This window comes from Excalfactoria chinensis, chromosome 1 (assembly GCF_039878825.1).
Source record: "Excalfactoria chinensis isolate bCotChi1 chromosome 1, bCotChi1.hap2, whole genome shotgun sequence".
Lineage (NCBI taxonomy): Eukaryota > Metazoa > Chordata > Aves > Galliformes > Phasianidae > Excalfactoria > Excalfactoria chinensis.
This window is the reverse complement of record NC_092825.1, coordinates 40,460,521-40,488,517: the sequence shown is the minus strand read 5'-3', so window position 1 is coordinate 40,488,517 and position 27,997 is coordinate 40,460,521. Positions and strand designations below refer to the sequence as shown.

The 27,997-nt window shown below is 36.7% G+C and overlaps 3 protein-coding genes across 6 annotated transcripts in view; 2 read left to right on the top strand and 1 right to left on the bottom strand.

The window, feature by feature from the left end:
- The window catches only part of CEP290 (centrosomal protein 290), a 47,959-nt gene extending 42,957 nt beyond the window's left edge, over positions 1 to 5,002 (top strand). For all 3 annotated transcript variants that reach the window (XM_072351977.1, XM_072351961.1, XM_072351970.1), the window contains 5 exons: positions 1,534 to 1,675; positions 3,282 to 3,355; positions 3,491 to 3,594; positions 4,431 to 4,534; positions 4,814 to 5,002. In XM_072351977.1, the coding sequence (XP_072208078.1) occupies positions 1,534 to 1,675; positions 3,282 to 3,355; positions 3,491 to 3,594; positions 4,431 to 4,534; positions 4,814 to 5,002 (613 nt within the window). The remainder of the gene's footprint in view (positions 1 to 1,533; positions 1,676 to 3,281; positions 3,356 to 3,490; positions 3,595 to 4,430; positions 4,535 to 4,813) is intronic.
- Positions 658 to 11,375, bottom strand: RLIG1 (RNA 5'-phosphate and 3'-OH ligase 1). Its single transcript, XM_072352042.1, has 7 exons — positions 11,150 to 11,375; positions 9,882 to 9,999; positions 9,462 to 9,557; positions 8,978 to 9,094; positions 8,392 to 8,586; positions 7,104 to 7,273; positions 658 to 6,541 (listed from the first exon to the last, which is right to left on the bottom strand). The coding sequence occupies exons 1-7, from the start codon at positions 11,237 to 11,239 to the stop codon at positions 6,353 to 6,355; spliced, it is 975 nt and encodes a 324-aa protein (XP_072208143.1). The 5' UTR covers positions 11,240 to 11,375; the 3' UTR covers positions 658 to 6,352.
- C1H12orf50 (chromosome 1 C12orf50 homolog) lies at positions 11,331 to 26,568 on the top strand. 2 transcript variants are annotated; one of them, XM_072352021.1, is made up of 12 exons: positions 11,331 to 11,628; positions 11,908 to 12,026; positions 14,748 to 14,871; positions 16,794 to 16,953; positions 18,270 to 18,347; positions 18,521 to 18,640; positions 18,917 to 19,036; positions 20,393 to 20,500; positions 20,912 to 21,019; positions 21,256 to 21,459; positions 23,670 to 23,761; positions 24,994 to 26,568. In XM_072352021.1, the coding sequence occupies exons 3-12, from the start codon at positions 14,845 to 14,847 to the stop codon at positions 25,030 to 25,032; spliced, it is 1,056 nt and encodes a 351-aa protein (XP_072208122.1). In that variant the 5' UTR covers positions 11,331 to 11,628; positions 11,908 to 12,026; positions 14,748 to 14,844; the 3' UTR covers positions 25,033 to 26,568. The 2 variants fall into 2 exon arrangements, with proteins under 2 accessions (XP_072208122.1, XP_072208131.1); XM_072352030.1 differs by having other exon boundaries at positions 11,409 to 11,545.
- The last annotated feature ends 1,429 nt before the right edge of the window (positions 26,569 to 27,997 follow it).

Genomic DNA, 27,997 nt, shown 5'->3' with positions numbered 1-27,997 from the left:
GTCAATATGCATAGTAGTGTGTTAATGTGTATATACATATATATATATATATATATATATATATATACACACAGCTGTGTATGCATGAGGGCTGCTTCAAAAGTAACACCTCTTGTTTTATTATGTTGACCCATGACACCAGCTGCAAATGGTGGTGGTATGGAAGTAGAATCTGAACTTCCTTGCCCATAGTCTGTTGCATTTTGTTGCCATGAGACAGATGGCATCAGAGTGACACCCTGTCAAAATAGCATCTGACAGAGGAAGTGCATATGAAGCAAAGGCATGTAACTGAATTCCTCCATATGGAAGAAGGTGCGCCCATTCACATTCATCAACACTTGCTGATCACTTCTGGAGACCCAACAGTGGATGTGAGCATAGTGAGGCAGTGGGTGTGGTGTATTTTAGCAGCGGTGACAGGGGGTCACCTCCGCTGGTACAGATTTGTACTATGCAAGCTTTTGTTCATCACTGGCAGAAAAAATGCACAGCTAATACTGATGAAAAGCAGTGTTTTGCAGAGCAGATTCTTAGCTGTCATATAGCATTACTGTGCTCTCTACTTTCCATGAAAATAAACAGGAGATATTACTTTTGGAGAAACCTATGTATATAAATATAGCATTATGATTAATTATACTTGACTATTTCAAATAGTGTGAATAAAAACTTTTTATTTGGTTTAAGATGGTTGAAGGTTAACAACATTCTGAAGTAAATAAATAGTATCAAGCTAGAAAAGCTCATTGGAGCATTTTATCATGTATCCACCTCATCGACATATTTTCCAGATCAGGTACATGGTAATAAAAAGTCCTTGGTAGGGTATCACCTACACGATCCTAGGGATTTTACCATTTGGCAAGTACAAAGAGGTTTCAGTCCACATCTGAAAAGTCTCTTCAGCAGGAGGACTGGAGTAGATATTTCTAGCAGTGTCTCGCAGTCCAGTCAACACTTCTGTTTCTAGGAAAAGATTTTTGTCGCTGGCTCAAAGCAAAATGGATTCCTCCTCAGACTTCAAGGCAGAACATCATTTCTTGTAGAACACTTTTTCTGTTCAGAGTCTGCATCTCCTGCATCTGTATTAAGTTTTTGCATGACATTGATTTATTCTCCATAAATTGTTAGAACACAGACAATGAAGTAAGACCTGAACAGTGCATCCACTGCATCATCCAACTGAGTGCAGTAAGAGACATGCATGGTTTAGCAAGGAATAGCTTGATGTATATGTGCAAAACCACAGAGGATTACAATAACTCCTTATTATAGTAGTAAGGTCAGTAATGGTGGAACAGTGATAAGAACCATTATTCTAAAATAATCCTAAAATGTTTCATTCAGCTCAGTTATTAAATTAGATCAGTGATTATTTGAAGGTTTGCACTCCAAACACATTTCACGTTTTTTTTTTTCAACACCTTTCCTGCTTTGAGAATATCTTGATTTCTATTTTTTATAAGTGTTAGCATTTCCACTTATCTTTCTCTCTTTACACAATAATAATCATAATGACCCTAATCTCAGGATGCATGAATCAAAGATGAAGGAACTGGAAATGGATATTGCTAAGAAAACCCAGAGCATTACTGACCTTAAACGGCTGCTTCAGGAGGCAACAGAACGTGAACACAATGCTGATAAAAACTTACAGGATCTAAAAGAGCAAGTGAGTAAAAATCTGAACCAGATGAGCCTAAGAATAGATTGATAAATTTTAATTTTCTTCTGATGTCCATACTGACAGAGTTCATTTTTCTTTAATCTATGTCTTTAATTATTTTCAGTTTTAGTTGCCATAATTGTACATTTAGATATTTTCACTGACTTATAAGGTTTATTACTTACAAACACATACTGATTTCTCAGGGGAAGTAGTATTTCTCTATATATTTTTTACTTACAGTTTCACTGATCATTTGAAAGGCTGTAAGTATGGATACTTCATATTGTCTTATAATCATTCTAGCTTGTTCAGCACAGTTATTTTTGTACAGGAACTTTCTTCTTTCTTCAGGTCTTTTTGGGGAATGACTTTTCCACCCTGAAGGGGATTTTTGTGTTTCTTTCTAATATGGCATCACCTTACACAGTCCTTACAGTATAACTCACACATGGAAGAGTTGCTGAATTTGACTAAGGTACACTTGAAAAGATGGATTAGATTTTGAGTTTCACGTATGCCAGAGATGTAGGCCTGTGTCTATGTAAGTGGATTATCCTGGATTAGTTTCCATCTTCTTGTTTACTGAGAAGTACATGGTTTACTTCCCTGGATGTCTCGCACTGGCACTTCTCAGAGTAAAGTGCTGAATACACAGAAGTCATACATTCCCTAACCAAGTAAATGTATTCAGTAAATAGAAAGAGAACATGGAATGGAGTTTTGTAAAACAATTTACAATTTGCTTATGTTTGCTTTTCTCTGTCTGGTTTAAAGTCAGCACTATTAACATGAACAAGCATCTCCTGAACTGCTGGATCCTGCTTACCAGTAGCAAAATTAAGAGAAAATTCTTTTATGATGTGACATTTCTCTGAGGCAACACAATTTCAGGTTTGTTTTGTCTCAAATGAAAATGAAAGGATGTGGTCATGGTTCACTCCATTTCAAAGAAACGGATCTGTTGTCAAAGAATTTTAGGTAATAATAGAACCAAAATCTATTCCTAATAGTAGGCTTATGAGAGTTCATAAATAATCACTGTATTAAAAAAAACAAATCTAATTAAAGAGATGTTAAATTTTTGCTCTTGTATCTTCTACTGAAAGGTATGTCTACAGGCTAACTCCCTCTTTGCTTCTAGTTTATGACTACAGATCATTTCTAGTCAATATACATTAATTTGAGTTTTAATTGCAGTTACGTGCATTTCAAATGACACAAAGAAAATTGGACACTAGGTATGCAAATATGTCAGTACCTTTAGTGAGTTATCACTTTCATAAGTATATCTATACGTCATTCTGATGTTTCAATTTATGTTCCTAACATCCTCTTCAATACTTCTTTCCATCCTTCATGAAATATGCAGCACACTCCAGCTTTAAGAGTACTGTACGTAATTAGAAACTCTGCAGAAACTGGACGTAGGTTATTACTTTTTCTCCAACCCTTTGTAGTACTTGGTTACACCACTACTATGTTAGTGTTATTTCTTTTGTTTTATTAAACTCTGTCAAAGAGAAGTAACTAACTCCATGTAAAATGCACGATCTGTGGATACTGTTTTCAAGACAAAGACTTGTTTGTTTGTTTGTTTTAAACAAAAAAGATTGAGCTTCTCAGCCGCCTTCCTGAAAGTGCAAGGACAGAGCATGGCCTCATCAGGGAGCTTCAGCTTTTAAGGTACTGTATTCCTCAGCCAACATATATGAAATGAGAATGATCAGCTAAAAGCCACTGCAATTTTTAATTACGTATTACATATTCCTAAACATCATAATATTTTTTAAATTATTAAAAAATGATTTTATATTCCAGATTAACTAATAGTCAATTAAAGGAAGAAAAAGCAGCACTAGTACGCCAGATAGAAGACTATAAGCACCAGAGACACATGTACACAAGTGAAGATCCTGCAGCTGGTAATCATTTCCAGTACATAAAATAACGATTTTTGTGTAGTTTGGGCCTAAAACTATTTTTACTCAATATGTGTCCAAGATAATATAATGCAAATATTTCTATGGTTTTATTAGTGGCAGTATACCATAAACTGAAGCAAATTAAGGTTTGTGAATTTACCTAAGATATTTATAAGGAAGTATTAGTAAAAAATTATTTTGAGCAAGAGGCTGGAATCTTTGCAAGATTTCTTGTTCCCAGAAGTAAATCTTTCCTGCTTTATAAACCTCAAATACTGCTTGTAAAACTTCAGTCATTCATTGAAACCTTCCTGCTTACTCTTCTTGCCTTGGGTTCCAGGCTTCTAGAAAACAAGTGTCTATTTCAGGATACCAGCCCTGTGAATGATTTAAGATTAGTAGCTGTCAGAAAAAGCCACAGCAAAAGCAAAGAGAGCTGTAGAGCAGCACGCTGCCATAACACTAGGAAGAAAAACAAAACAAAACAAACAACAACATGCTCTTGAATCATTAATATAATTAATAGTATCCTTAAGCTCTCTTTTCCAAATTTTCTGTATTTAATTTAGAAAAACTGCACATGTATTTTTCAGGAATGTGCTGATAGTCTGGTCATTTGAGTACTGCGTTCAATAACAAGAATAATACACCATTACCTAATTTGTGGGAGAACCAAAGAATAGCCAGGATAATTTGAAATTTTGGTGGTTGTTGATCACAACTGAGTTTACACACTGCATCTCTTTATAGTTGAAACAGCTGAAGTATTATTGTAACAATTTTATTTATGTAATTGATTATACTTACCTGTAATTTCCTATCAATATTTTTTGCAGGAAATAGTGAAGTTTCAAAGGAAAAAAATGATAAGTTAATGACAGAAGTCGCTGACCTCCAGGCACAGCTGAAAGCCTCTGAGTTGGAGAAAGAGCAGCTAAAGGTGAGTTGCAGAGATGATCTTGGGAAAGATAATGATCACAACTATAGTCAGCTAGAATAACCTATTTAATACCCTAAATAACACAAAAACAAGTCAATTTCTAAGCATTATGCCTATGAAGCTGTTATTGTTAGTGAATTTTCCCAAGTAGATTTGTCTGTTGTAGAATGCGTGTTCTCTAACACCTTTGCCTCTGAAGGAAAAGGGAAAAAAAGCTGTTGATGCCAAGTATTTCCTAAGTTTTGATTACAGATGATATCCCTTTGTTCTTTGTAATAGGAAGAAACAAAAAAGATGAGAAAAGAACTGGAAAACTTCAATCCTTCCTTTTTTGAAGAAATTGAAGATCTGAAATACAACTATAACGAAGAATTAAAAAAAAATATTCTTTTAGAAGAAAGATTAAAGAAGCTGTCTGAAGAGTTTGGCATGCAAGTGGATAGCCCAGCCAATAGTTCTGTTGATTAGGCATTTAGTTTCCTTAGTACTGATAAGGAAAATAAATTCTAGGACAGTTACAGAATACTGAATTGTCTGTCATTCCAGGGTAAGAAAAAAAAAGTATGGAAGTCATAATGATTTGGCATATTCTGCAGTTTGCTGAATTCATTAAGTCAATGGATTACGGTCAGTATCCACATACACCAGTCAAAATGAAAACCAGTTTTACCTCTCCCATCAAGTCTGCCGTTATTCTGAACGGTAATTGCAGTAATAAATGTTCTTAAGGAAAAGACCGAGTTTTCAACTCTAACCAGAAGTTCAGAAACTCTGAAAGCACTTTATGTATGGTAAATTCCAAATCAACAATGCTGTAATTTATTCTGTCTGTCTCGCATCTTAACAGTAGACTGTGTTGTGGTCATCTCTGTTCTTACAACGTTCATTATTTTTACATTAATTGTAGAAAATTCAAGAGTAAAGAATGGAAAACATGCTCGCAGTACAGCAGCCAAACTAGGAGTATTTTTGTAGATAAATGTACAGTTACTATGTGAATTTTTTCATTTTGTATACTTTATACATATAGATGTATACTTTTGTAGCACAAGTAAAAGCCCACTCAAACCACTATGCATTCTTACTTTATTATTTGTGCCATCTTTTTTCAAATTCTTAATATGTTTCATAAATTCAGATGCAGTCTTATAATGTGTACTATGAAGCCAAATCAGATCTCTCACTAAGAATCTTCAAAATAGAATGAGTATACTTCCTTTTACTCCCTCTAATCTTTGCACAAAAATAGTGGAAGCAGATGTAGGATGTAGCTTAATTCATTTCTCAGGTTCTGGCACAAAGCTGCAGCTTATCAATTGAATAAGACCATAAAATATTTTCACTCAAGAAAGACATAAATGGTTTAAGAAGTCATCAAACTTCAGGCCTAATTCCGGTCCCACCAGAAATATATTCATCACTGATAAAAAAAGAACCAACTAGATCCTGAATCTGAGTTCTACATGTTGTGTCACAGTAATTATATTTAGCAAAGCTCATCCTAGGGAACTTTCACAGTTGATTACATTCATTAACTAAGCTACTTGGATCAGCCAGTTTGTTAGACAACGTGCTGCTTCACCATTAGCAGTTCCAGAAATGGGTGCACAAGTTGAGGATTTTTCAAGAATGAAAATAAACATGCTAGAAGCTCTGGATGTCACATACACTACTACATATGATAAGTCATTTAAGAAAGACTTCAAACCGTAGAGTACAGAGCTTGATGTTCAAGCAGGAAGATTCCTTTCTGTAAGGAGTTCTGTGATAGAAAAAAGCGGAATGCAGGACATAGAGCTATTAAATAGAAAAGTAAATTCAGTCATCAAACTTGATATCTTTGAGTCTGTCAAATCTTTGACCGTCTAGTTTTGAAAACTGGTGAAACAAACTCTTTGGTCCAAAATCACAGTCATAGTCATTTCTATTGAAAGAAATAACAACGGGCTGAGAATTCAGGTATGTCTCTGCAAGTGGCCAGCATAAACCAAGATGATGGCGATGGAGCTAAAATAAGAAGAAATAGATTCATTTAGAGATTTTGATATACCAGCCTGAGAATTCCCTGTCTGGAGCCTTCAGTTCTAGGATTCTCTGTACTAGGTCAATTCTGATAAACATCTATGAGTTATCTGTTGTTAGAATAATATGACTAAGCAAAGCACAAAAAGCAAACAAGAAACACTGCGTCCTCTAAAGCATCAGAAATAAAAATTAACTTGCTAATGAATCAAAGATTACATCCATCAGTCCTTATTCTCTTAAGTCAACCTTAGAAGAAATGAATTTTTAAACAAAGTTTTAAAATATGGACCAAATGCTGTGTAGATAGGAAAATTATCTTACACTCTCAATTACTATAAACATAATGTAGGCGATAAAAAAATATAAGAAACCATCAGCTGTGGTGAATGCTATTCAGTGGCTTGCTTATATCTGCTGTAACCAAATTTGCTACGATTGCTAGCAAAGAATTTGAGAAGGAAGGTAAAAACTGAATGATAAGCCGCAATGCCCCAGCAACTACAAATTATTATAGTGCTTTCTACATATCTGTCTATCTATTTACCTTGATTAAACATCCATCACGGCAGTGCCAAACAATTCCTTCAACTTTGCCCTCACTGCAGCCTTCAAACCAGGACACTATGTCACTTTGTTTCAAAGTAGGTGGATTCTTTATTTCAAATGCTCCATGTGGTACCAGAAGATGTATAGGTTGCTTTTTGCTTCCCAGTCCTACGTTAAAGGGAACAAAAATCTTTCTGCAGTTATGTGTTTTAACATTTACCTCACTTTTATTACAGACATCTAAAAAGTGCTCTATAAAGGCAGATTTCTACTAGACTTTACAGCAATATACTGTCTTTAAAAGACCAATTACACATAAATATCAAATGTAGCCATTTTCTCCTCATACAACTTTTATTTATAGAATATACATTAACATGCCTCAGTTGTTACAGTCGTCAGTTTCATGCTCATGTTCACCTCCTCGGTAACCAAAGAGCCACTAAATTCTTCATGCTTCAGATCACGACTCATATCACAAACATCTTAGTTTGAGAAAGTGCATATTTTCTAATGAATGCGCAATATCATTTAGGCAAGGATGTTTAATAAAAAAGCATTGCCTCTTCAGTGGCCAAAGAACACACTGAAAACTAAGACCAAAACTATAAAAAAATTGGCTGAATGAATTTTTCTATTTTAATGAATTAAGCAGCATCAAGAAAAAAAGCACAACTTTTCCAGCCAGCGTATTTTTTTTTTTCCCTGGGAAATTCTCATTAAAAATGAGATTGTACTCATTAACTGCCTGAAAATTGCAGTAAAGATTAGTTAGATTATGTCCTGAATACTGAGAAAGCAGAGGTCTTGGACAGCAAAACCAACTTTCAGGAGTCACAAAGCTCTGCATCGGTATAGCAGAAACCTCAGTTTCAGGTATGCCATAAACTGTTTCCTATAAACAGATATATGTAATAGGCACATATTTCTAAAATCACAGTTACTTTCATGCAGAAAGTTTTATGTTTGTTTGCATGAATAAAACTGCTGCTCTTTGTTGAAAAGCTACAGCAAAGCACTTTCATATTAACTCCTGAAGAACATGCAGGCAGACAGAGGTTTAATAGACAAACTTGTAACAATTTCATGTTCTAAGCTGAGTGCATTTTGGGTACCAACCTGAGAGTATTCTTTGAGCTAGCCCTTCCTTTCCTTCCTAATAAATGTTACATATTTAAACATGCCTTTTCTTCTATTCAAAGAGAGAAAAAGAAATAAAAAATTAAACAAAGAAAATTAAAGCCTTTCCAGCTAAAATATCAATATTTTTATCAGTACAAACTTACCATATGGATTTGCATTAATATTTGTCCCAATAAGCTCCAGTGTTTGTTCTAGAAGTTCTGACAGTGACACCGGTCTGATTTCCAAAAGCCCAGGGTCAGCATGGTGTTTCAATACAAGTGCCATTTCAGTCTCATAACTTACAACAGATGAGTGCCAGCAATACTGCTTACTGTTTTTCTCCACAGGCACCCAACCTATGAAAAAACATTCCATTTTAACAAAATAAGCATCTAAATTTATCAAACGCCAAATAAATCTGTATATGCATTAAAACCAAACCAAAACAACAACAGAAAACCACAGCAGTTACCTTAGCTAAAAACAGAGTTATCAGAGAAACAGTTATAACTAAGAAATATAAGAAGAATACAAACATGGCAATTTTCTAGTATGGACGTACAGAACTTCATCTGTAAGACAAACTTCATCTGTAAGACAAACTGTTATTTTCAGTATGTCAGAACAAAGCCTTTCTGGATAATGAACGAATAATATTCTGACTGATTTCTATATGTGCCAGCTACTATTTTTACTAATTCTGATTCACTTCAAAACAGTATTTTTTCACCATTTTACCACGTGTACCTGGCATATGTCCATTTTCATCAGGCAAAGGATTGCCATTAGAGAACTCTATTTCCTTGGCTGGGATCCAGGTATCTGGAACAGGCTTGAAATCCTCTTCGACATTCCAAAGAAATTCTAGACATATAAATGCAGGGTTTAGAATCTGGCAAACTGTTAGAATTACATTTTGATCCTCCATCAATGGAAGCATTAAAATACTGCGATCTAAACCTTATTTGAAAGACAGCAGTGCACATTACTCTGTAAAAGCACCAGTGCTTGATTTACAGTCTAGAATCAAGAGGTTTAAAGTAACATATTGGCCTTTAAGTAGTTAAGATTAAGAAATAGCCACCTGAATAGCCAGTAATATATTTAAATTAAGACAAGAGAAGAAAAGATGAGTGACATGTAAAAAAAAAAAAAAAATGGAGCTGGATAAGTAACATTTTCTGTGTCAGATGAGAGGTGAAGTATCCTGCAGGAAAAAATCTTTACTGACCTTTACAATCGTCCACTGAATATAAGAATCGTTTGAACCTTTTTTCGGCTTGTTTGTTGGGTCTTCTGTCCAGCCTGGCCCATAGGTATGGTTGCCCTACAGACCCCAAAGTTATAAAAACAGCGGTTTACTTACGCAATAGTACCCCTATTACTGCATAATAGTACCTCCATAATTTTGACCCTTCTCAAGGAAGTTAAACATCCTCTACATAAATTCTAGCATGCAAAGAACATCTACTAATAATGATTTTTCAAATGAGGCATGTTAACTTAAACTGTACTTCACATATATCAGAGAGTAAAATTTCTAACAACTTTAAGGACAACTCAAGATATTTATGGTAACTATTACTTTGTGATCAACTACAACAAGCCACTAGTCAGCATGAGAAACCTGTACATGGATCTTCCTTATTACCTTTATAGGTAGTTACGTAGCAGCAGGTCCCATCCACCTTTTCAGTAGGAATTGCATGGTATATATCTGCCTCTAACGCCTTTTCATTTAGGGTTTCTGTTGCCAAAACTTTAAATGGCTGAAAAGAAGACATGTATTTTAAATCCTAATCACTGCTACATTACTGCATTGTTTTCATACTTTCCTGCTTTATACTGCTGGCCTGTACGTGTTTGAATTAACAATATTTTCCTGTATAATAATCATCCCTCCCTCCTCTCTCCCTAGTCAGCTTTGAACTATAAGCTGGTCACTGTCTCTGCCTGCTGGTCAAGCATAAGGAAGCCCTCATCTTGAAAATGTCTCCGAACACAGAACATAGGACTCACAAAAAGAGAAGCTTCTACATACTCCATTTACATTGCAGGACTGTTTTATAGGATCATAGAATGCCTTGGGTTAGAAGGGACCTTAAAGACCACATAGTTCCAATCCCTTGCGGCAGGCAGTGGCACCACCCACTGGATCAGGCTTCCCAGGGCCACTTCCAGCCTGGCCATCAACACCTCTCTGGACAGTCTATTCCAGCACATCATTCCCTCTGAATAATGATGTTCCCTCTAACATCTAACCTAAATCTCCCCTCTTTGAAATGGTTCCCTATCACTATCAGACCACGTACAAAAAGCCACTCTCCCCGTTTTCCATACACTTCCTTTCAATACTGAAAGGTTGCAATGAGTTCTCCCTCAAACATTCCATTAACCCTACCTATAACCATAACATAAAGTTCATATGAAGATAATATATTCAAATAGTGAAGAAAACATCCGTCAGTTTTCCTACCAGCATTGCCTTTCATAGCAGCCACTGCCCCAGTGCTCCTTGCCTACATACCTAATTCCATCTATTTTTTCCATATGAAGGAATAGCAATATAGGAAAGGAAAGGACCATTATAGGGTAAAGGTACTGAAAGGTTAACAATGCAGTTACTGATGTATTGGCGCTATTTCAGTTCTTCCATTCCTTAATGAAAGAGCGACTAAAGTCACACAGCTCCCAGCTCACTGTCAGCCCGCAGATGTTTCAGTCCAACTGGAAGGCAGGAAGTGGAAGCCTACAGCCGCACAGACAGATGCCACCCGCCCTCTGACATTTCGCCCTCGCCCCTGGGGAGCTCCCCCGTAGCCAGGCCGGGTTCATTTGGGCGACACCGCCGCTGTCGCCAACTCCCGGTCTCGGCCTACCGGGCCCAGCGCCTCCCCCAGCCCGCACCGCTCCGGTCACCTGGCGCTCGCGCTTGGCGGACGGCTCCTCCTTCACCTCGGTCACGAACAAACACGGCACCTTGCGCTGCACCGCACCCCTGCGGCTCATGGCCCCGCCGGCTCTCTCCCACCGCCGGCCCCGCTCCCGGCCGGAAGCGCGCCGGCACCGCGCTGCGCCATGGGAGGCGTAGTCCGGCGGCACCCGGCGGGAGCCCCATGGCGGAGCGGGGCCGCCTCTCGCGTCGGGCGGGGATGTTCCGCGGCGGGCGGAGCGTCGGGTCGGAGCTCGCGCTGGGGCCGAGGTGAAAGCCGTTGGCTGTTACTTCAGCGGCTGCCCTCGCTCGGCAGCCTTCGCACCGCCTCTGCACGGGTATGGGAACGGTGTCCCCAAGGAGCGGAGACTTCTAAGTGTCAGGTTGTACCTCTGGCGGGACGGCCGCCTCCTTTCGTTGCTCAGGATCTCTGTGCAGTCGGAGTTAAGAGTTGTTCCTGGCACCGGTAACTGTTTCAGTTATGTTTTCAGTTACTGTTTAGTTATTAGCTCCTGCCCACTGGTCGTCCCTTATTCATTGTATTAATCTGTTCTTAATCTATTTTCTTAAATTTCCTGGGTGTTGAGTTGAGGTGGAAAGCGTACGGAACTGCTAGAGCTCTTGCGTTTCCTGCCCACCCTGAGCCTAGCCAGCACTTTCAAGCGAAGTCATCGCAACCCAGGACCTGAATGAGAATGGAGGTGTTAACTGGTAACACAAGTCTATGCTGTTCTCTCCGCTTTAGTTGTGGCAGTGGACATCATGGGAGCGAGAGAAAGCGATTAACAGAAACAACATCAGCACTCAGCGCCTTAGAGTGTACTGACAGGAAGCAGCAAGTGTCTCAGTACAAGGAGAGATACGGTAAGAAAAGCATTGGTTTCAAGGATTTTAGAGGTAAGATTTGTATTTGTTGTATTAAATATTTGTTTAGGAGGCCACAGTTCCTGCAGTGAGAGACTGGGTACTGTTTAAACTATGCCAAACGGGTCTGTTCCACTTTACAGCAAAATTTTTGAAAGAAACCTTGCAAGAAGAAATTGTGAAAGAGGAGTTAACAAGAAACTTGGAAAAGGTTCGATTTAACATGTTCAATTCTCCAGCAGTGCAAATAGGGAGGAGGTTCAAGCCTGAAAGGCTATGTGATGTCATCTGATGATGCCACAAGATCTAGAGGAGTGGTGGAAACCAGGGAAACGTAACATTCTATCCCCAGTAGCCACCATCTTTGACTGTTAACCAACCTGGCCACCTCCTTAGCTCTGCTGTACTTAGTTTTAGCTACGCTGTCAGTCGGAGTCCTGTTTCAAAACAGAAGCGGAGCTGAAGTTCTGAAAACCCAATTTTTAAAGGAAAGTACGGTTTTCAGGATAAAATTTAAAATTTCCCCGTACTGGGATAGCTCTTATGTTTTAGTGTATGCTCTGCCTGAATAAAACGAGCAGAGTTGATGCGTAAGAAGTGAAAATGGCTGAAGGTGGGAATGATCGCTATTTTTATTCTCCGTACACACAGGTAAATGCTATAGATTTGGGAGTGGTCAGCGTCCTTGAATTCTTTGATACATGCATATTTAGAGGGAGATTTATTATCTACCGGTAGAAGTTGGTATGTCTTTATCATAGCAGTATGTGTAAATCAGTTGTCTGATTTTTCAGAAGTGAAAAGGGCGAATTATCCTAATTACTCTTGTGAGTAGGGCTCAGATGCTCAGGAAGCACAGAAGTTTAAAATCTCTCTTAAAAATCACTCATCACTCATCTCTCTTAATCTGCCAGTGTTAATATTAAATCCGAATGAATAGACCACGTTTATAATTTCTGCTTACACCTGTTACCTGAATTTCTTTAAAGCCTGTTAGGGAAAATGAAGCCATTCATAATGGGTTTCATCCTTCAAGAAAATAAATGTTTCTGTTCCAACTGGTAAAAATCCAGCGCTGGGTGCAGGGTTCTTGGTTATTGCATCTGTTTGAGCATTAGCAATTTAGGCATTAGTGCTTTGGAAACAGGCTTTGGCTCCAAACCCAAGCATGTCTCAGTGCATGAACCAGCTGTATTGGCTGAATTCCAAAAGCAATGTGGTGTTGAGATGCTGCTCCGTGATTCTGCCCCTTCAGCTGCTAAAGTTTGTAGCTGAGCAAAACTTATCCTCCACAAAGCAGATGGGAATATTCCAATTTACTTTAGGGGAAATTCAGACAATTTAAGGTCTGCGTTTTCCTCAAAAAAACAAATAGACAAATTCATTGAGAAATAGCTGGTCATCTGGTGTTCGCAACTCTCAGCTGGCGTATAATTCATACCCCAAATATAAACTCGATTTTCCGTTCTTCAGGGTATTCATGAGAACACACCTGCTTTTAATTATGAGATTCCTTGTGACATGCTTGTGAATGATAGCTCAGGTTATATGGAAAATGAATTGTATAATCAAAGAAAATGCTAGAATCGAAAAACCTAAAAAGGCAGGGAGACCATTTTGACTAAAGAAAGGGACTTTCATTGGAAACATGCTAATTGTGCACTACTGTACACAGACTTAATCTGGAAAAATCCTGAGCAGTATAATCCCAGCACTGTTATTGTATGTAGAAGTGAAGCAGCAATAATTAAATAACTGAATGAAACAATGTCAATACTTTCTTTTTCCCATTAAGCTTATGTGTGTCGTATGAAAAAACAACTGGCAGATGGCCTAAGCAGTTTAATGATAATAGTCTCAGAACATCAAATCCTGAACATTTTTTGTAACTTGTAAATATTTTTCATCATAATAATTTTGTACTTGGCTGATCTATGGTCTCATTGGAGGAGATTCTCACTTAAAACAGCCACTAATACATCATATATGGGAATTTTACACGTGTAAGCCTCAAACTCATTCTCCTCATTAGGATTTATAGTGAAGATTTTGTCACTGTGAAAAACCTCTTAGCTTGTATGCATTATGGAGACAAGGGAGGTGTTTGCACAAAGGTAAATAGGACTGAGTTCCTTCAAGCATAGTTTTTAGTCTGAAGTTAAAAGTGACTTTCTCTTGCCAAAGTGGTCTTGAATGGGAAATGAAACGGAAGAGTTTTATTCCTTCTTTTGTAATCCATATCTGACAAGTCTGTACAAGGATTACAAGCTCCTAAAGTAGTACATTTTCAGGTTCTTTTAGGCATCTTTATGGTTTTGGGTTTTTGTAGTCTTTATTTTCCCGCAAGTCCATGTCTTTTAAGAGAGTATGTGCATGAGATTTGCACTTTACAGCAGATTTCATTTGAGATAGGTCTGATTATCCCTTTCTGTAGATTAAATGTAAATTAAATAAATACTGTATACAATAAAAATATTTTTTTCTTCCCAACATCTCATAAAATGTCTGCAGTAGAGTATGTAGACAGATGTACTCTATTCTAATCTGGCAATGGTTCTGTATCCTTTGGTTTAAATATAGATAACTTTAAACATTCTAACAGACCACTGTATAGTCCTCCAAAGTGTTAATCATCAGTTCTTCGCAGTACACTGTATGTTAGTCAGTGTAGTCCACCTGTATGCTTACATTTACAATGTCTGAAAATGTTTTGTCTCACAGCAAAACTACAGCAACATCTTGTGTTTCTGGGAAACGCAGCCATTAGGCTGTGTGAGGATCAGTTGCATCTTCCATCATAGCAAACCTCGTAATATAAATGGACTTTTTCTGCCACCTAGTAGCAGTAAGTAAAAGCATTTCCTCTACAGTTTGTCTACCAAATTAAGAAAATATTTGAAAATATCCTTAAACTTCCACTGCTTAAATAGCGCATGTTAACATCAAGAAATGCAGCACTGCAAATAAATCAGGTGTGACTAGCTATCACATTAAGTTCGTAGTGAATAAAGGAGTTGTATTGGTATATGGATGGGTTTCTATATTCATTTATCTAGGTGGAACATTAAAAACCTTCATAGCTGTTAGTTATGTAAAAGATGAATTAGTAAATGGCAATTTAGATTGCTGGGATCTGTGGAATACAGATTTTACACTAACTTTTCATCTGTGCTGTATTTTTGGAGTGGTAGATGGTAAGTCATCCTTTTTTGCACTACACAGAAAACACAACTCAGATTTAGTCTGAAGATTTTGTTTTATAGGACATCATTAATCTTTTAACTTCTGAATTGATAGGGTCTTTTCTGGCCTTACTCTAGAGCATCATTCAGGGACTAAAATATTAAAATGTTTTCCTTCTCTATAATGTAATAGTTGGCGCTCAACTGTTCCACAGTGAATATCACCAATAGCTTGCAGTTGTGTGCATTACACTTTCTCCACTATCATTTTTATATATAAAGTTCATACATATAGACAAACTTAATACTTCTAAGAAAGTATGAAATTATCCATTTTCTCTAAGGAAACAATTAATGTAGTGTATTGCCAACTGCTAAAAGACTAGAGAATTGAGAAACAAAAAGCAAACTAAAACCACATTCCTCTCTGTCCATTCTCTTCTACCTCCTCCCCTGAATCAGCACAAGGGAATGGGGGGGATGGGGGACTGCAGTCAGTCCTTAATGCTTCATCTCTTCTGCTCCCTTATGATCACTCTTTGCCCAGCGTTGGGGTCACTCCAGTGGGATGCCATCCTTAAATTGATCCCACATGGCCTTCCCACAGGCTGCAGCTCTCCAAGCACTGCTGCAACATAGCTCTGTACCCCAGGGCCCACCTTTCAGGCACTACCCCACTTGGGTTCCCACAGGCAGTGGTAGTGATGTTTGTATGAGCGTCCATACTGCTTTTAGTGCAGTTCCAATATCCACAGCATCAGCCTCTGCCAGCCAGAGCTGTTGTAAACTTCAGTACACTTTTGGGTATGGTATGAACTAGATAAGATGTCCAATAGACACTGTGGCACGCTTTCTAGGAGTAATATCCAAGAATCAGAACAAGAAAATTGACCTGTTGCATTTTACTTGAATATGTGTAACTCCACAGTCTGGGTGCTCACAGTAACACTTCAAATACTAAAACTGTATCTATTTATTTCAAGACTTAAAAATCTTGTTAAGTTTGATTTGGCTTAGTGCTTAACAGTACTAAATTCTTCAAAACTGATGCCCTGTGGAGCAAATACAGGCCTGCCTGCTGTTTAGCATGCTTAATATATTTCCATAAGATGAGTCCTAGAATCATTGATTCACTTCAACCAAGATATTACTAATATACATATATTATATACATGTACATATTATGCACATATTTCCCTATTTTGTAAACTATCTACAAAGAGAGTGGAAGGAAGAAAGTTACTGACTTAGATTTGTCTGTCTACTAGCAGGAAGAGATATACAGACTTTTTTAAACAGCGTAGAATGATTAAAATGCTTCTCTTTTCAGAAGGCTATAGTCAGCAGTGTGTTATCTTTTCCTTCAGAGGAGGTAGCATGCATGCATTTTAATTCTCACTGTGTTTGGAAAGTGCTCTTTTGCTGCCTCTGAAGTTAAAGGCACAATTAATCTATTTGAAGATACTTCAAATATGATAATTATTTCAGAGGATTTCCTGCTGGTCTGAACCTGGATTTTGTATTGCAATTCCCTCCTGAAAAAATCAGTATCATGTTCTTTTCTGCAGATACTGTATTTCAACAGGAAGGCCAAGAAGGAGTTCTGAATTCTGCCCATAGTCAAGAGTCGCTCAGAATTCAGGAGGCTTTTATAAGACCAATTCACCCTCCACTGGTTATAAAACTCGGCCAAGATAAGGACGATGAAGACGAGGATGAAGACAAGGATGAAGACAACAGGAATAGTAAACAAGTTTTATTTTTCCTCTTGCAAGGAAGTAGAGTGGTTGTTTTTCACCTTTTGCAATGTAGTTCGTAACTGATTTATTCTTAATGACCATTAATCATTTTGGGAAAGAGTTGTTGACAAGTTTTCGAAATTGTTTTCCAACAAAACTGTTGATCACTGGATGCATGACTAAACCAGTATTTTCTAACTCCTGCAAAGCATCTAGTTTCATATTTTCATGCTGGTATAGTTCACAAATTCTGTTTTTCATCAGTTAGAATTTAAAATATTCAGATGTCTGTCAGATACTATAATATAGTATACAAGTTCTCAATTTGAGGGTGATCCAGTTAGATGGTATTTCCTCATTTAGAAACACATAATATCTTCCTCTTCTCACCAGTATTCTTAATATTTAATAGTATTTGTTGACTGAGGGTTTACTGTGTGGCTTAAAGTTAGCCAGAACTGCTACCAGTTAGCAATGAGGAATGCTTGGTAGGGGATTTACAGTAGCAGGTCAGGAAACAATTTGTTTTCACAGTGAACAAAATGTTTTTGATCTGTACAGCTCCAAGTATTTTCTTTCTTTGGGAGCATCTAATGTTATGGGTTACTTATTCTGTAAAAATCGCAAGTTTAGGCAGTACTTCTTTTTATGGGAAAAGATTTCTGGACAGGAGTTGGGGCTGTACATAATCATCAGTGAACATTTGTTTACAACAGATAGTTGCGTGCCTTCCACTCAAATCATTTGTTCAATTTGATTTATTAAACTGGCTGAAATCCAGTTAGCAGTCGCATTTTATTACAACAAAAGTTTATTCTTAAATCTAGTAGAGTTCATGTAATATGCTTCACTGGTTTACACACATATATGTATTGCAAAACACAAATACTAAAAAAAACCACTACACCTGTAATTAAGCAGTTGGATGCATCTCACTTAGAGATTAGTCTTATTAATCTTAACTGAGACAGACAAGAAACACTCACTTCACCAGCTGTGCCAGCAGACATTACAGGTTAACAACATTGGGCAGAGGCTTTGTGACAAGAAGTCCCTGATGACATGTTCCTTGAGATTTCCTTATGAGAGTAAACAAATGTTTTGCAAATTAATACTGAAAATGGTTTAAAATCACTTCAAGTCAACAAAAATCGACTTTTTTAATAGGTGCTGTAGCTGAAATTCCATTGTACTTGGGAAAACCTAACATTTAGGAATAATCATGACAAAAATGAAATTCACTGTGTTATTAGCTAATTAAAATAACATTAAAGGTCTTTGTACAGCACAAGAAAATAATCTTTTTAAAATGTTTCCTGCAGGTATTTCTGATCTATTGGAAAGGACTGCTGAAGACATTGAAGAGGAAAGAGCAATAAAGGAAATGTGCTATAAATCTGGTAAATATGAAATTGGTGACCCTTTTATGAACATATAATAAATATATAAATAATAATGACAATAATATAATATATAAATAATATTATAAATATAGAAAATAAAAACTTAATAATATAATTTATTATATATATTATATATAATGCATTTTTTCCTCTTTTGGGGATATGTTTAGGAGAATATTACAGGATTCAGTACCCTCAGGAACACCAGTCAACAGAAATGTTATCTCCATCTCCATCTTTGGAAAATGAGCAATTACCAATGGAAACTGTTGAGCATGATTTGTGGAAAGGTAGGTATTTTCATGTTTGTAGACAAAGTTTACCATATCTCAGGTTAACCTAATTATTGTGGGATTTCCTTAACTCACATGCTACACATCAGAGCTTAAGTTACACCATACACTATCCAAATAAGTAATAAATAGAAAGAAGAATATAAAGCAAGCAGTTAAAGGAAATTGCTTTAAGCTAATTACTAATTCATAGATGTGGAGGGAAGAGAATGACATTTTCATTTATTGTGCTTATACACAGGGAGCTAAAATGTTCTTTCTTTGCCTTTCCAGGTGACAGTAATACAATTCCTACAAAATCTAATAATGTGGAAAGAGAGAGAGAGACTTCAGGAAGGAATGTATCAGTGCCATGTACTAGCAGAACACATGATAAATCCTATGAAAATGAAGGTAATTAACACTGGCTTCTTGGTACTGAGCATAATGTGGTAGAGAAAGCTGCCATAAATCGATATGCCAGCAACAAACGTCACTGCTTAAATATAAAATAATAATTGAAATACATAGTTGTTTTTTTTTTGTTGTTTTGTTTTTTATTCCTCACATCATATACACTCCTAATACTACACCACTAAAGGTAAAGAAAATACCATTTTTGATTCCATTTTTTTAAGATTATAGTATATATAAAAAACCTTTACGCTGGTTTCATTTGACTTTTTCCCTTTTATTTTGGACAAAGAAGTGGCTTGTGAAGTTAACAAAGTCAGCGTAGGAATGACTGCGTATGTTTACATAACAGTATTTGCTCCTTTTTTCTTCATAAATATTAAATACTGGTAAAAACTAATAAGAATTACTGTGTTATTCCTTTTTCTCCCCTTGGTTTGTTGATGCAGAATAATTGATTACTATACTAGGGATACTTGGTCTAGCTTTGAGCAAAGTGGTGTGCATCTTCTAGCTTCAGACAAGAATGAAGCAGTATAAATGTATCTTACATATTATTTTAAAATTGTGGAATGGCCTGGGTTGAAAAGGATCACAATGATCATCCAGTTTCAACCCCCCTGCTATGTACAGGGTTACCAACCACCAGACCAGGCTGCCCAGAGCCGCATCCAGCCTGGCCTTGAATGCCTTCAGGGATGGGGCATCCACAGTCACTCTGGACAGCCTCTTCCAGTGCGTCACCACTGTCTGTGTGAAAAACTTTCTCCTGATATCTAATTGAAATCTCCCTTGTCTCAGTTTAAAACCATTCCCCCTTATCTATCTGCGCTCATAAGCAGTTGTTCCCTCTTCTGTGTATACTCTCTGCTCAAGTATCAGAAGGCCATATTGAGGTCTCCCCGGAGCCTTCTCTTCTCCAAGCTAAGCAATCCCAGTTCCCTCAACCTTTCTTCATAGGAGAGGTGCTCTAGCCCTCTGATCGTCTCAGTGGCCCTCCTCTGGACCTGCTCCAAGAGCTCTGCATCTTTCTTGTGCTGGGGGCTCCAGGTAGGGCTTCATAAGAGCTGAGTAGAGGGGAAAATCACCTCTCTTTCTCTCTGCTGGCCACCCTTTTTTAATGCAGTCCAGGGTATAGTTGGTCTTCCAGGCTGCCAGTGCATGCTGCTGGCTCATGTTCACCTTCTCTTTGACCTACCTCTTTTACTATGACTTATGCACAGTATATGTCTTTTAGGTGATTTTTACTATCACTAGTAAAAAGTTACAGCTGAGAAGCAATGCTGTAATTAAATCATACACATTTAATTTTTCAGCATGTTCTTTAGTAAAGATGATTTTTTTCATTTTCTGTAGGGGGTGATTATTTTGCAGCACAGAGAAATAAATACGTTAATGGGAAAAGAAGTGAGGTACTACCTTTTGAAAGAGCACCAACTGCATCAAAGTACTCAAATGTAAAAGGTACTTAATTTTATTGTATATTTTCTGATTTTTACACGAGATTTTATTTTTTTTTTTAATTTTTTTACAGTATAATTGAAGATTTTCTGATTCTTAGTGGGCAACATTCTGAGACAGAATCAGTCAAAGTAATTGTACTAGTTCAAAGTACTGTTGGACTTTGTTATTGTTGAAGTTTGAGCTTGCTATCAGGATTTTGAGACCTTGAACTGTGCTAGTGGAAATGTAGCAACTTTTGCTTTCATTTTATGTAACTATTCTTGCAAAACAATTGAAGAGTAAATGAATGTTCCTTCCCTAAGGAAACCTGTGAATGAAGTGTGAGATTAGGTTTTCAACACATCATAGCATTTCTTGGGAAGAAAATGTGTGCTCTTTGAAAAGTAAATCTGTGCTATTTAAATCTTTCAGCAACAAACAGCTCTGAAAGGGTGAAGAAATACCACTTTAAGGGAGTAAAGAAAAAGAAATGGATTTCTGAGGAGCAAAGAAACTCACCTAATACAGGAACAGGCAAAGGTATTTTTAGAAAACAGTTGGCTTATCCATTTCAATAAACTAAACTATTTGATGATTTAGCAGTACCTCATTCAATTCTTTGAGTTGCACATGGACAGTCTATACTTTGAGTGGACTGTCTGTACAGAATATATATATATATAAATTTGATCTTCCAGCCTTCATTTATCTCTGATATGTCAAATTTTGAGTAATATCACAACATTACTTTTATAAATTTGTTCTTTCAATTCTAGGAATTCCCACTTCATACTCAAAAGTTACAACAAATTACCAACGAAATTATCAAAGGAAGGATAATGAAACTGCTTCTTCTGTTCATTCTGTGAGACAGACTGAAAGAAACACTTACTTCAATTCTGCAGAACCTCGAAGATCAGCGTATGTGTTCTACCGTAATAACAGAGTAATACAGGAACCAATCTTTAATGGATATCCAGGTGAGTTTCTGCTTACACAGAAGTCTTAAGATGACTCTTAAAATACCTGGCTGTATTCTGCTGCTTTCATGTTTGTCACTTGTCTATGGTTTATGGGCTGGTTTGGCTCAGTTCTGTGACTACTAGGGTAGAGGGATTTTGCAAAATCCACCCCTCCACATAAAGGAAACAGGGGACCCCAAAATAATTAAAAACAGTGACAGTGATCTGAGGAGAAACAAACTAATTTACTAAATGCAGTATCTGAATGCAAGGTAACACACTATAGTACAATATAGTTAGAATTGAAGCAAATAAATATCATGAAAGAGTGTATCTGAAAGCTGTAGGCCGTGTGCTAGTGCTGAGGTGATGTGTGTGGTCAGGATGAGCAGCAGGAAAGAGAAGCTGATGATAGAAAAGAGGGCTTACCAAGGCCTTACATCTGTTCCCCCTGAGCAGAAATGATAACAGCAAAGCAAACAGTCTTCTGAGGAATGTAGTTCTCTTCTGGGACAAGTACCTGGAACTGGAGCATTAACTTGAACTCCCAGTGCACTTCATGATATTACGATGTGGAATACCAATAACCAAAAATCATAAAACCACAACATCCAGCATAATTTTCATAATTAAATTGCAGTAATATCCATAGGTAGAGATAAAAACGCATTTAAACATTGTACTAATTCCCACTTCTTTTTTTTTTCTTTCTTTCTTTTGAAATATGATGTTTAATAGACCTCGTAATATTCCACTTTAATTTATTGTGCTACTCTAAGTATCAATAGTAATAGTAGTAGGAATAGTTTTCCAGTAGAATTTTAATTTCCTCTCAAGAAAAATTTATTGTACCATTTCTTCTCCTGACAGAGGATGAAGGAAGGACCTTTTATTTTTTTGTCTTTGTCTTTGCAACTAGTATTTCACTGGAGTTTTATGTATGATTTATGATTATTTTCATTATTTATGATAAATTTTCTTCCAGAATAAACGAAGTCTTGGACAGTATTCAAAGTTCTGTTACCAATTTAAGTTTGCTCCGAACTTTTGTGATATATATTATTATATTCTCACATTGTCTATACTGAGTGGAAGGCCAAATTAATTCTTCCTGCCATTCCTTCAGGATGATGTTTTCCTTCATCTTTTTACCATCTGTCTTCTTGATAAAAGCTACTATGTCATGAATTTTACAAGAAGCTTAGAGTGGGATTTAGAATCTCATATGTTACTTTTTTGCTCTTTCAGATGTAATTAATTTCATAACTCTCACTTGTTTTTAACTTTCTAATGCAGCTTCACACAGTATAGTATCACAGCTTTGGTTTTATTTCCAATCTTCATTGATATTTTAATAATTGTGCTGTTTGTTTTCTTTTTATATGTCACTAAAGTGACAAATAAATAATTTAAATAATAAAATAATACATTGCCAGTTTTATTTATTTTTGTTAAGCTGGATCTCCATTTTGAGGTGCTTTTCTCTCTTCATTTCCAATAAAAGGAACATCCCTTGACAGATCATTGTTTTTAGATGAGAAAGTGTAGATGAAATCAATCTCAACATCACTGTTTAGTCTTAGGGACTAACAGTGTAATGTTTTGGATTTTTTTTTCCTTTTAACATTTGTTTTGTTCAGATCTGAAGGAATAATAGATTGTGTGTATAGTTATAACGGAGCAAATGTTTTTAGCGGAAAATATATATTTTAACAAATTTCCAGTCTAGAAAAGGGAAAGAGCATTTCAGAGAAATTTTGTCCAGAGTTTTTGTCATACAAAGAACTCTCACCATTTTCAGTACCTTTTCTTTGCAGACTACCGGAGCCATAGGGTTTGGAGCCAAAAAATGTGCTTGACTCAAATAAAAGACTGAAAACTGGTACCAAATTTTATACAAAATGACTATTCCTTAACATATTGTCTTGCATCTGATGCACTCATGAGCAGAGATAAAAGGGTTTGTTGGGTTATGGGTTTGTTTATTCTAAAAGCAATCCACTCTTTAGAAAGATTTTCAACACAGGAACATTTGTTCTGAAGAATCTGTAAGCATCATGGAAAATCTATAATGATAGCTTGCATTACGGGGGTGATGTATGACTCATCTGATCAAGCAATTTGATACTTCAGTAATTGTTATTTTTAAATTATATAGCAGAATGAGATAATCTTTCCTAAAAATGTGGCAGAAATTAAGAATTTTTTTTTTATTTTTTCTTCTGCAGACAAATATTCTTCAGGATCTTACAATGCACCAACTTGGAGGAAAAGAAATCCACACGCAAAGACATTCTCTAAGTTTAAAACAACCGTTCAGGTAGATTTGCTGTAGAAATATTTATAATTTAGTGTTTTCATTAGAAGTGTTTTTCCTCATTGAGAAAATGTATCTCTTAAAATTTCTTAGAACTTCCCCAACCAAATGTCAGAGATGCAGCATTCTGTTTAGGCAGCATATAGATGCAAAGCACTTGTGTCTTGCTCCAATTTGTAGGAGGGACAGGAGGTTCTTTGATATATGTATACCCAGCATGAGATTAAGAAACAACGATTCAAATGTTGGTCCGACCAGTTTATTACAAATCTTAATCAGGGAGATGGGGAAGGGAAAGACAGACACTATTACAAGTTAGGGTGTTGGGTATGGTTAGGAAACAGAAGCAAGGAATCTTTGTAGGAAGCAAGAGGGAGATAGTCACCACCATGGATCCAGCATGGTTTGTAGTTCAGTCATTGATTTGCAGTAGTGGCAGGTCTTCAGGCCTTGTTGTTCCGTTGATGATGATTGTGACCATGTCGACAATTTCCAATGGTAGTACAAACTTATTTATAAGTCCAATGTGGTTGAGTCAGCTTTCTTTGGAGTGGTAGCTCAAATCCAAAGTGGTTGAGTCAGCTCTCCTTGGAATGGCAGCTTTTGGCTCTGGGATCTCAGCAGAAACTCTTTTGTTCCCGTCTTCTGTTCCTTTCCAGCAGATAAGAGGGAGCAGGGATGTCCGCCTGCATCCTGTTTTTCACAGGACACAATGGTATAATTCCCCAATTTTCCCATACCAAGCTGGAGCTATTTAGTCACAGGCCAGATCTTCCGCTAGTAAACACTTCTGAGCACTCTCTTCCAGAGGCAAACAGCTCTGAAGGAAGGTGCTTTCAAATGTCCACAAAGTGATGCTGATTGTCACACTGTAGCACCCATCACTTGCCTCCTCCATAAATCAGTTAGAGTCTTATCACAAGAAATACCTCAGGAATTAAGTTTTGAGCCAGAAAACAAAGAAGGATTCTCACAACTTGAAACCATGTACTGTCATCTAGTCTTGCTGCCGTGTCTGGTTACTTCAAGCAAGTACTTCGTAGTTCTCAGACATCTGCTTTGAAAGGTTTTGGTGGGAAAAGAATGCAACATTTTGAAAATAGATGTATTTTATTAGTATGAAATATTTCGTTTCTACGGCTTCTATAATTGTTGAATATTTATTTCTTAAAATATCTCTGTCTGTTTTACTCAAATTGTACACAAAATGCTCAGTGTATCTATTTTGACCACAGACCCAAGCAGAAATGGAGACCAAGAAAAAAGGACAATGATTTATATGCAGCAGAAAGATACGAAGCCAAAACTTTTAAGAAAACTTTTAAGTTAAAGAAGAAAAAGAAATACTGCACAACTGGACTCAAAAATGACAAAATAAGATACAGGAAGTACACTCTAACATTCAGAAATGATAGAAGTGTTTATTAAAAGTATGTTCTGTATGTGCACCTAAAAAGATCTTCAGTCTGCTCACAAATTTTAATCTGCTTTGAAATTTTGACACTTGAAACTATTTCTTTACAGACTTTGGCTATATGCTGGAGGACTGATAGTAAAAGATCCTTAAGCAGTCTTCCCCTGTTTTATCAGATAGATGCTTTGATACATAATTATTAATATGAATAGATATTATTAGTTGTACTTGGCAGTTTCATAGCACTCTGAATGTAAGCAGCAGTACTGATGCATTCTTGAAGATGTCTGTGTGGCTGTCAAAGCCAGGTTCATAGACGACATAATTTTTTGCTTGATTTTTGGGGGCTCAGTCCAAGTTTGACCTTGATATTTCACCATTTTTGCAAGAATTACCTGAAATATGTCTTTACACATATTTTAAACAAATGTATAAAAGATTTGATAGAGATTTTAATATTGCTTTCTGAAAAAACAGCCTAAGTGTTTGTAATGAATGGCACTTTTCTGATATTTCCCCTAGAGGGCACAAATTTTGTTTTAACATCTTTTATTTGCTTCAGTGATCTTTGTTGTTGTTCTGTATGATGGATCACTCTGGTTTCTTACCTGTAAATGGAGAGAATGGGATTTGATCACCTTCATTCTATGATTGGTTCAATAATCAAACATTAAACGGCAATGTATGAAAATATATTGACTGCCACATCAGAAGGCAGTCTGGTGTAGGCAGGAAGTAGAACCCAAAAGAGGATCGTTGGAAGATGAAGTCAAAATAGCTTTCAATACTGAAAATTGCATTTACAGGTAACAGAAACGGTTGTGTTTCAAATAGAGTTAAGTGGACCAGGCAGAGAGTTATCTGTTTTTTATAGACTACTGGTCAGTAGCCAAGGATGTGCCTAATACTGAATAGTTACATATATATGAAAGGTGGTGGTAATGTTTTCACTTTAATAGCTTTTAGAAATTTAATTTTTAATAATATGAATGTTTAAAATGCTGTAATTATTGCAGCTGAGCATTGCTGTCCTTAACTGAGAATATGGATTGTCTATTTTAGCTGAGATACTGAAAATGTGAAAGACACGGGACATCTTTTTAAAACCAATTGCTAAGTGCACTGAAAATGTCTCCCTCTCTCTAATTAAACACTGGATTTTCAAATTGCAGCACACTGTGCCTTGCAGCAATGTTTTGTTTGTTGTCTGCCTGAGGCATCTTAAAGACTTGATTTGGAGGGCTCTTCTGCCCAGCTATTTTTTAACACTGTATGAAATATTTCTCATTTTTCCCAGCTATCTAAATGTAAATCTTACCTCTAGTGCTTGTCCAATCTCTCTGTAGTTTACAGTATTATACTTAACAGGACAATAAATTGAGCATGGCTCGATTATTATTCTGGTCTGTTCCCTTTTTTTTTTTTTTTTTTTTTTCCATTTAGTTAAAAAGGGTTTCAATATTTAACTCGTGCAATTTCATGTTATTCTTTGTTTGGCTCTGAGAGCAGTAGACCAAAGTTCCTACTATAGCTTAACAGTTTTATTTTGTAGGGCAGTTAATACTGTTTGCTTGTTACAGGTGTTAAGACTATTGATTTTCCTTATCAATGTACAAGAAGTGGAATTTTGAGATGTTATTGCAATTAGTAACAATCTCTTTGCCAGAAACTTGCTCAAAACTACTAGAAAGAACAGATGGGGATAAAATTTGAATGTTTCCCAGTGTTCCAGCCTTAGGTAATGACAGAGTAGGCAGTGCAACAGTTTTAGACTTCCCTGGTAAATTCATATTTAATGAAACATGTTGGGAGCACTGAATGGTGTGGAAAAAAAATGTCATTATGGCTGATATAATTTGGATTTGAAGCGGTAACGAAGTAACCTCCCAGTCTCCAAATGTATGAACAGTGAAGCTGGTTTATTGCCATTCAGATATATATGGTGAAATCTGAGAAATCATTATGACATCTGAAAACAGAAATATTCCACTTGATTCTCTCAATTAATCGTATTTAAACCAATAGAGCTCTGTTAGTCTGTGCATTTATTATAGTTCTGAGCTAACATGAGAGGAAATGAGTCTTAGCCCTGTTTTATTTTACTGGGTGTAGAAACAACCAGTAACCAAAAGGCAAACAGGTTAAAGGAGTTTAATGGTGAGCCACCTGCAGCAGAGGCTGTGCTTTAATGTACAGTGTTGTTACTACAGTATGGTTAAAACACAGTGTTTGTATATTTGTAAGAATAAAATAAATGCACCTAATAAAAATGAATTGTATATGGAATTTTATCTACAATATTTACTTTGCTAGTAACAGCGCCGTAATTAATTAGATTAAAATAAATTCCACTGAGGTTTGACTGCAGAGTTGACAAGCATAAAAGCCTGCCTTTATGGACTGATCTTTCACATCTGAAGTTATTTGCTGAAATCTATGTAACTGAAATCAATAAAAATCCCTGCTCTCTTAGTTTCTACACCCCCACTCCATAACCAGCAGAGCCCTGTTCATCCCTGTTCATCCCTGTTCATGGAGAACTGTGTGATCCACAGTGCAGCAAACCTGGTTGGGCTCGTGTCTGTGCTTAAAGGAAGTGGAGGGCATTCAACTCTTCATGCCATGAGGCCTCAATAGCAGATTTCTGTGTTTTCACACACATGACAAAACCCCCATGCTGACTTAAAGTGATAATACTTGAAAATAAGATCTTCAGCAACATGCAAGTTGAGAGCCTGTGGGTTAGGATTAGAGATGGGACTAATAAAGGTCGGCTGGTATTAGGGGTATACTACAGGCCACCTGATCAAGGGGAGGCTGTTGAT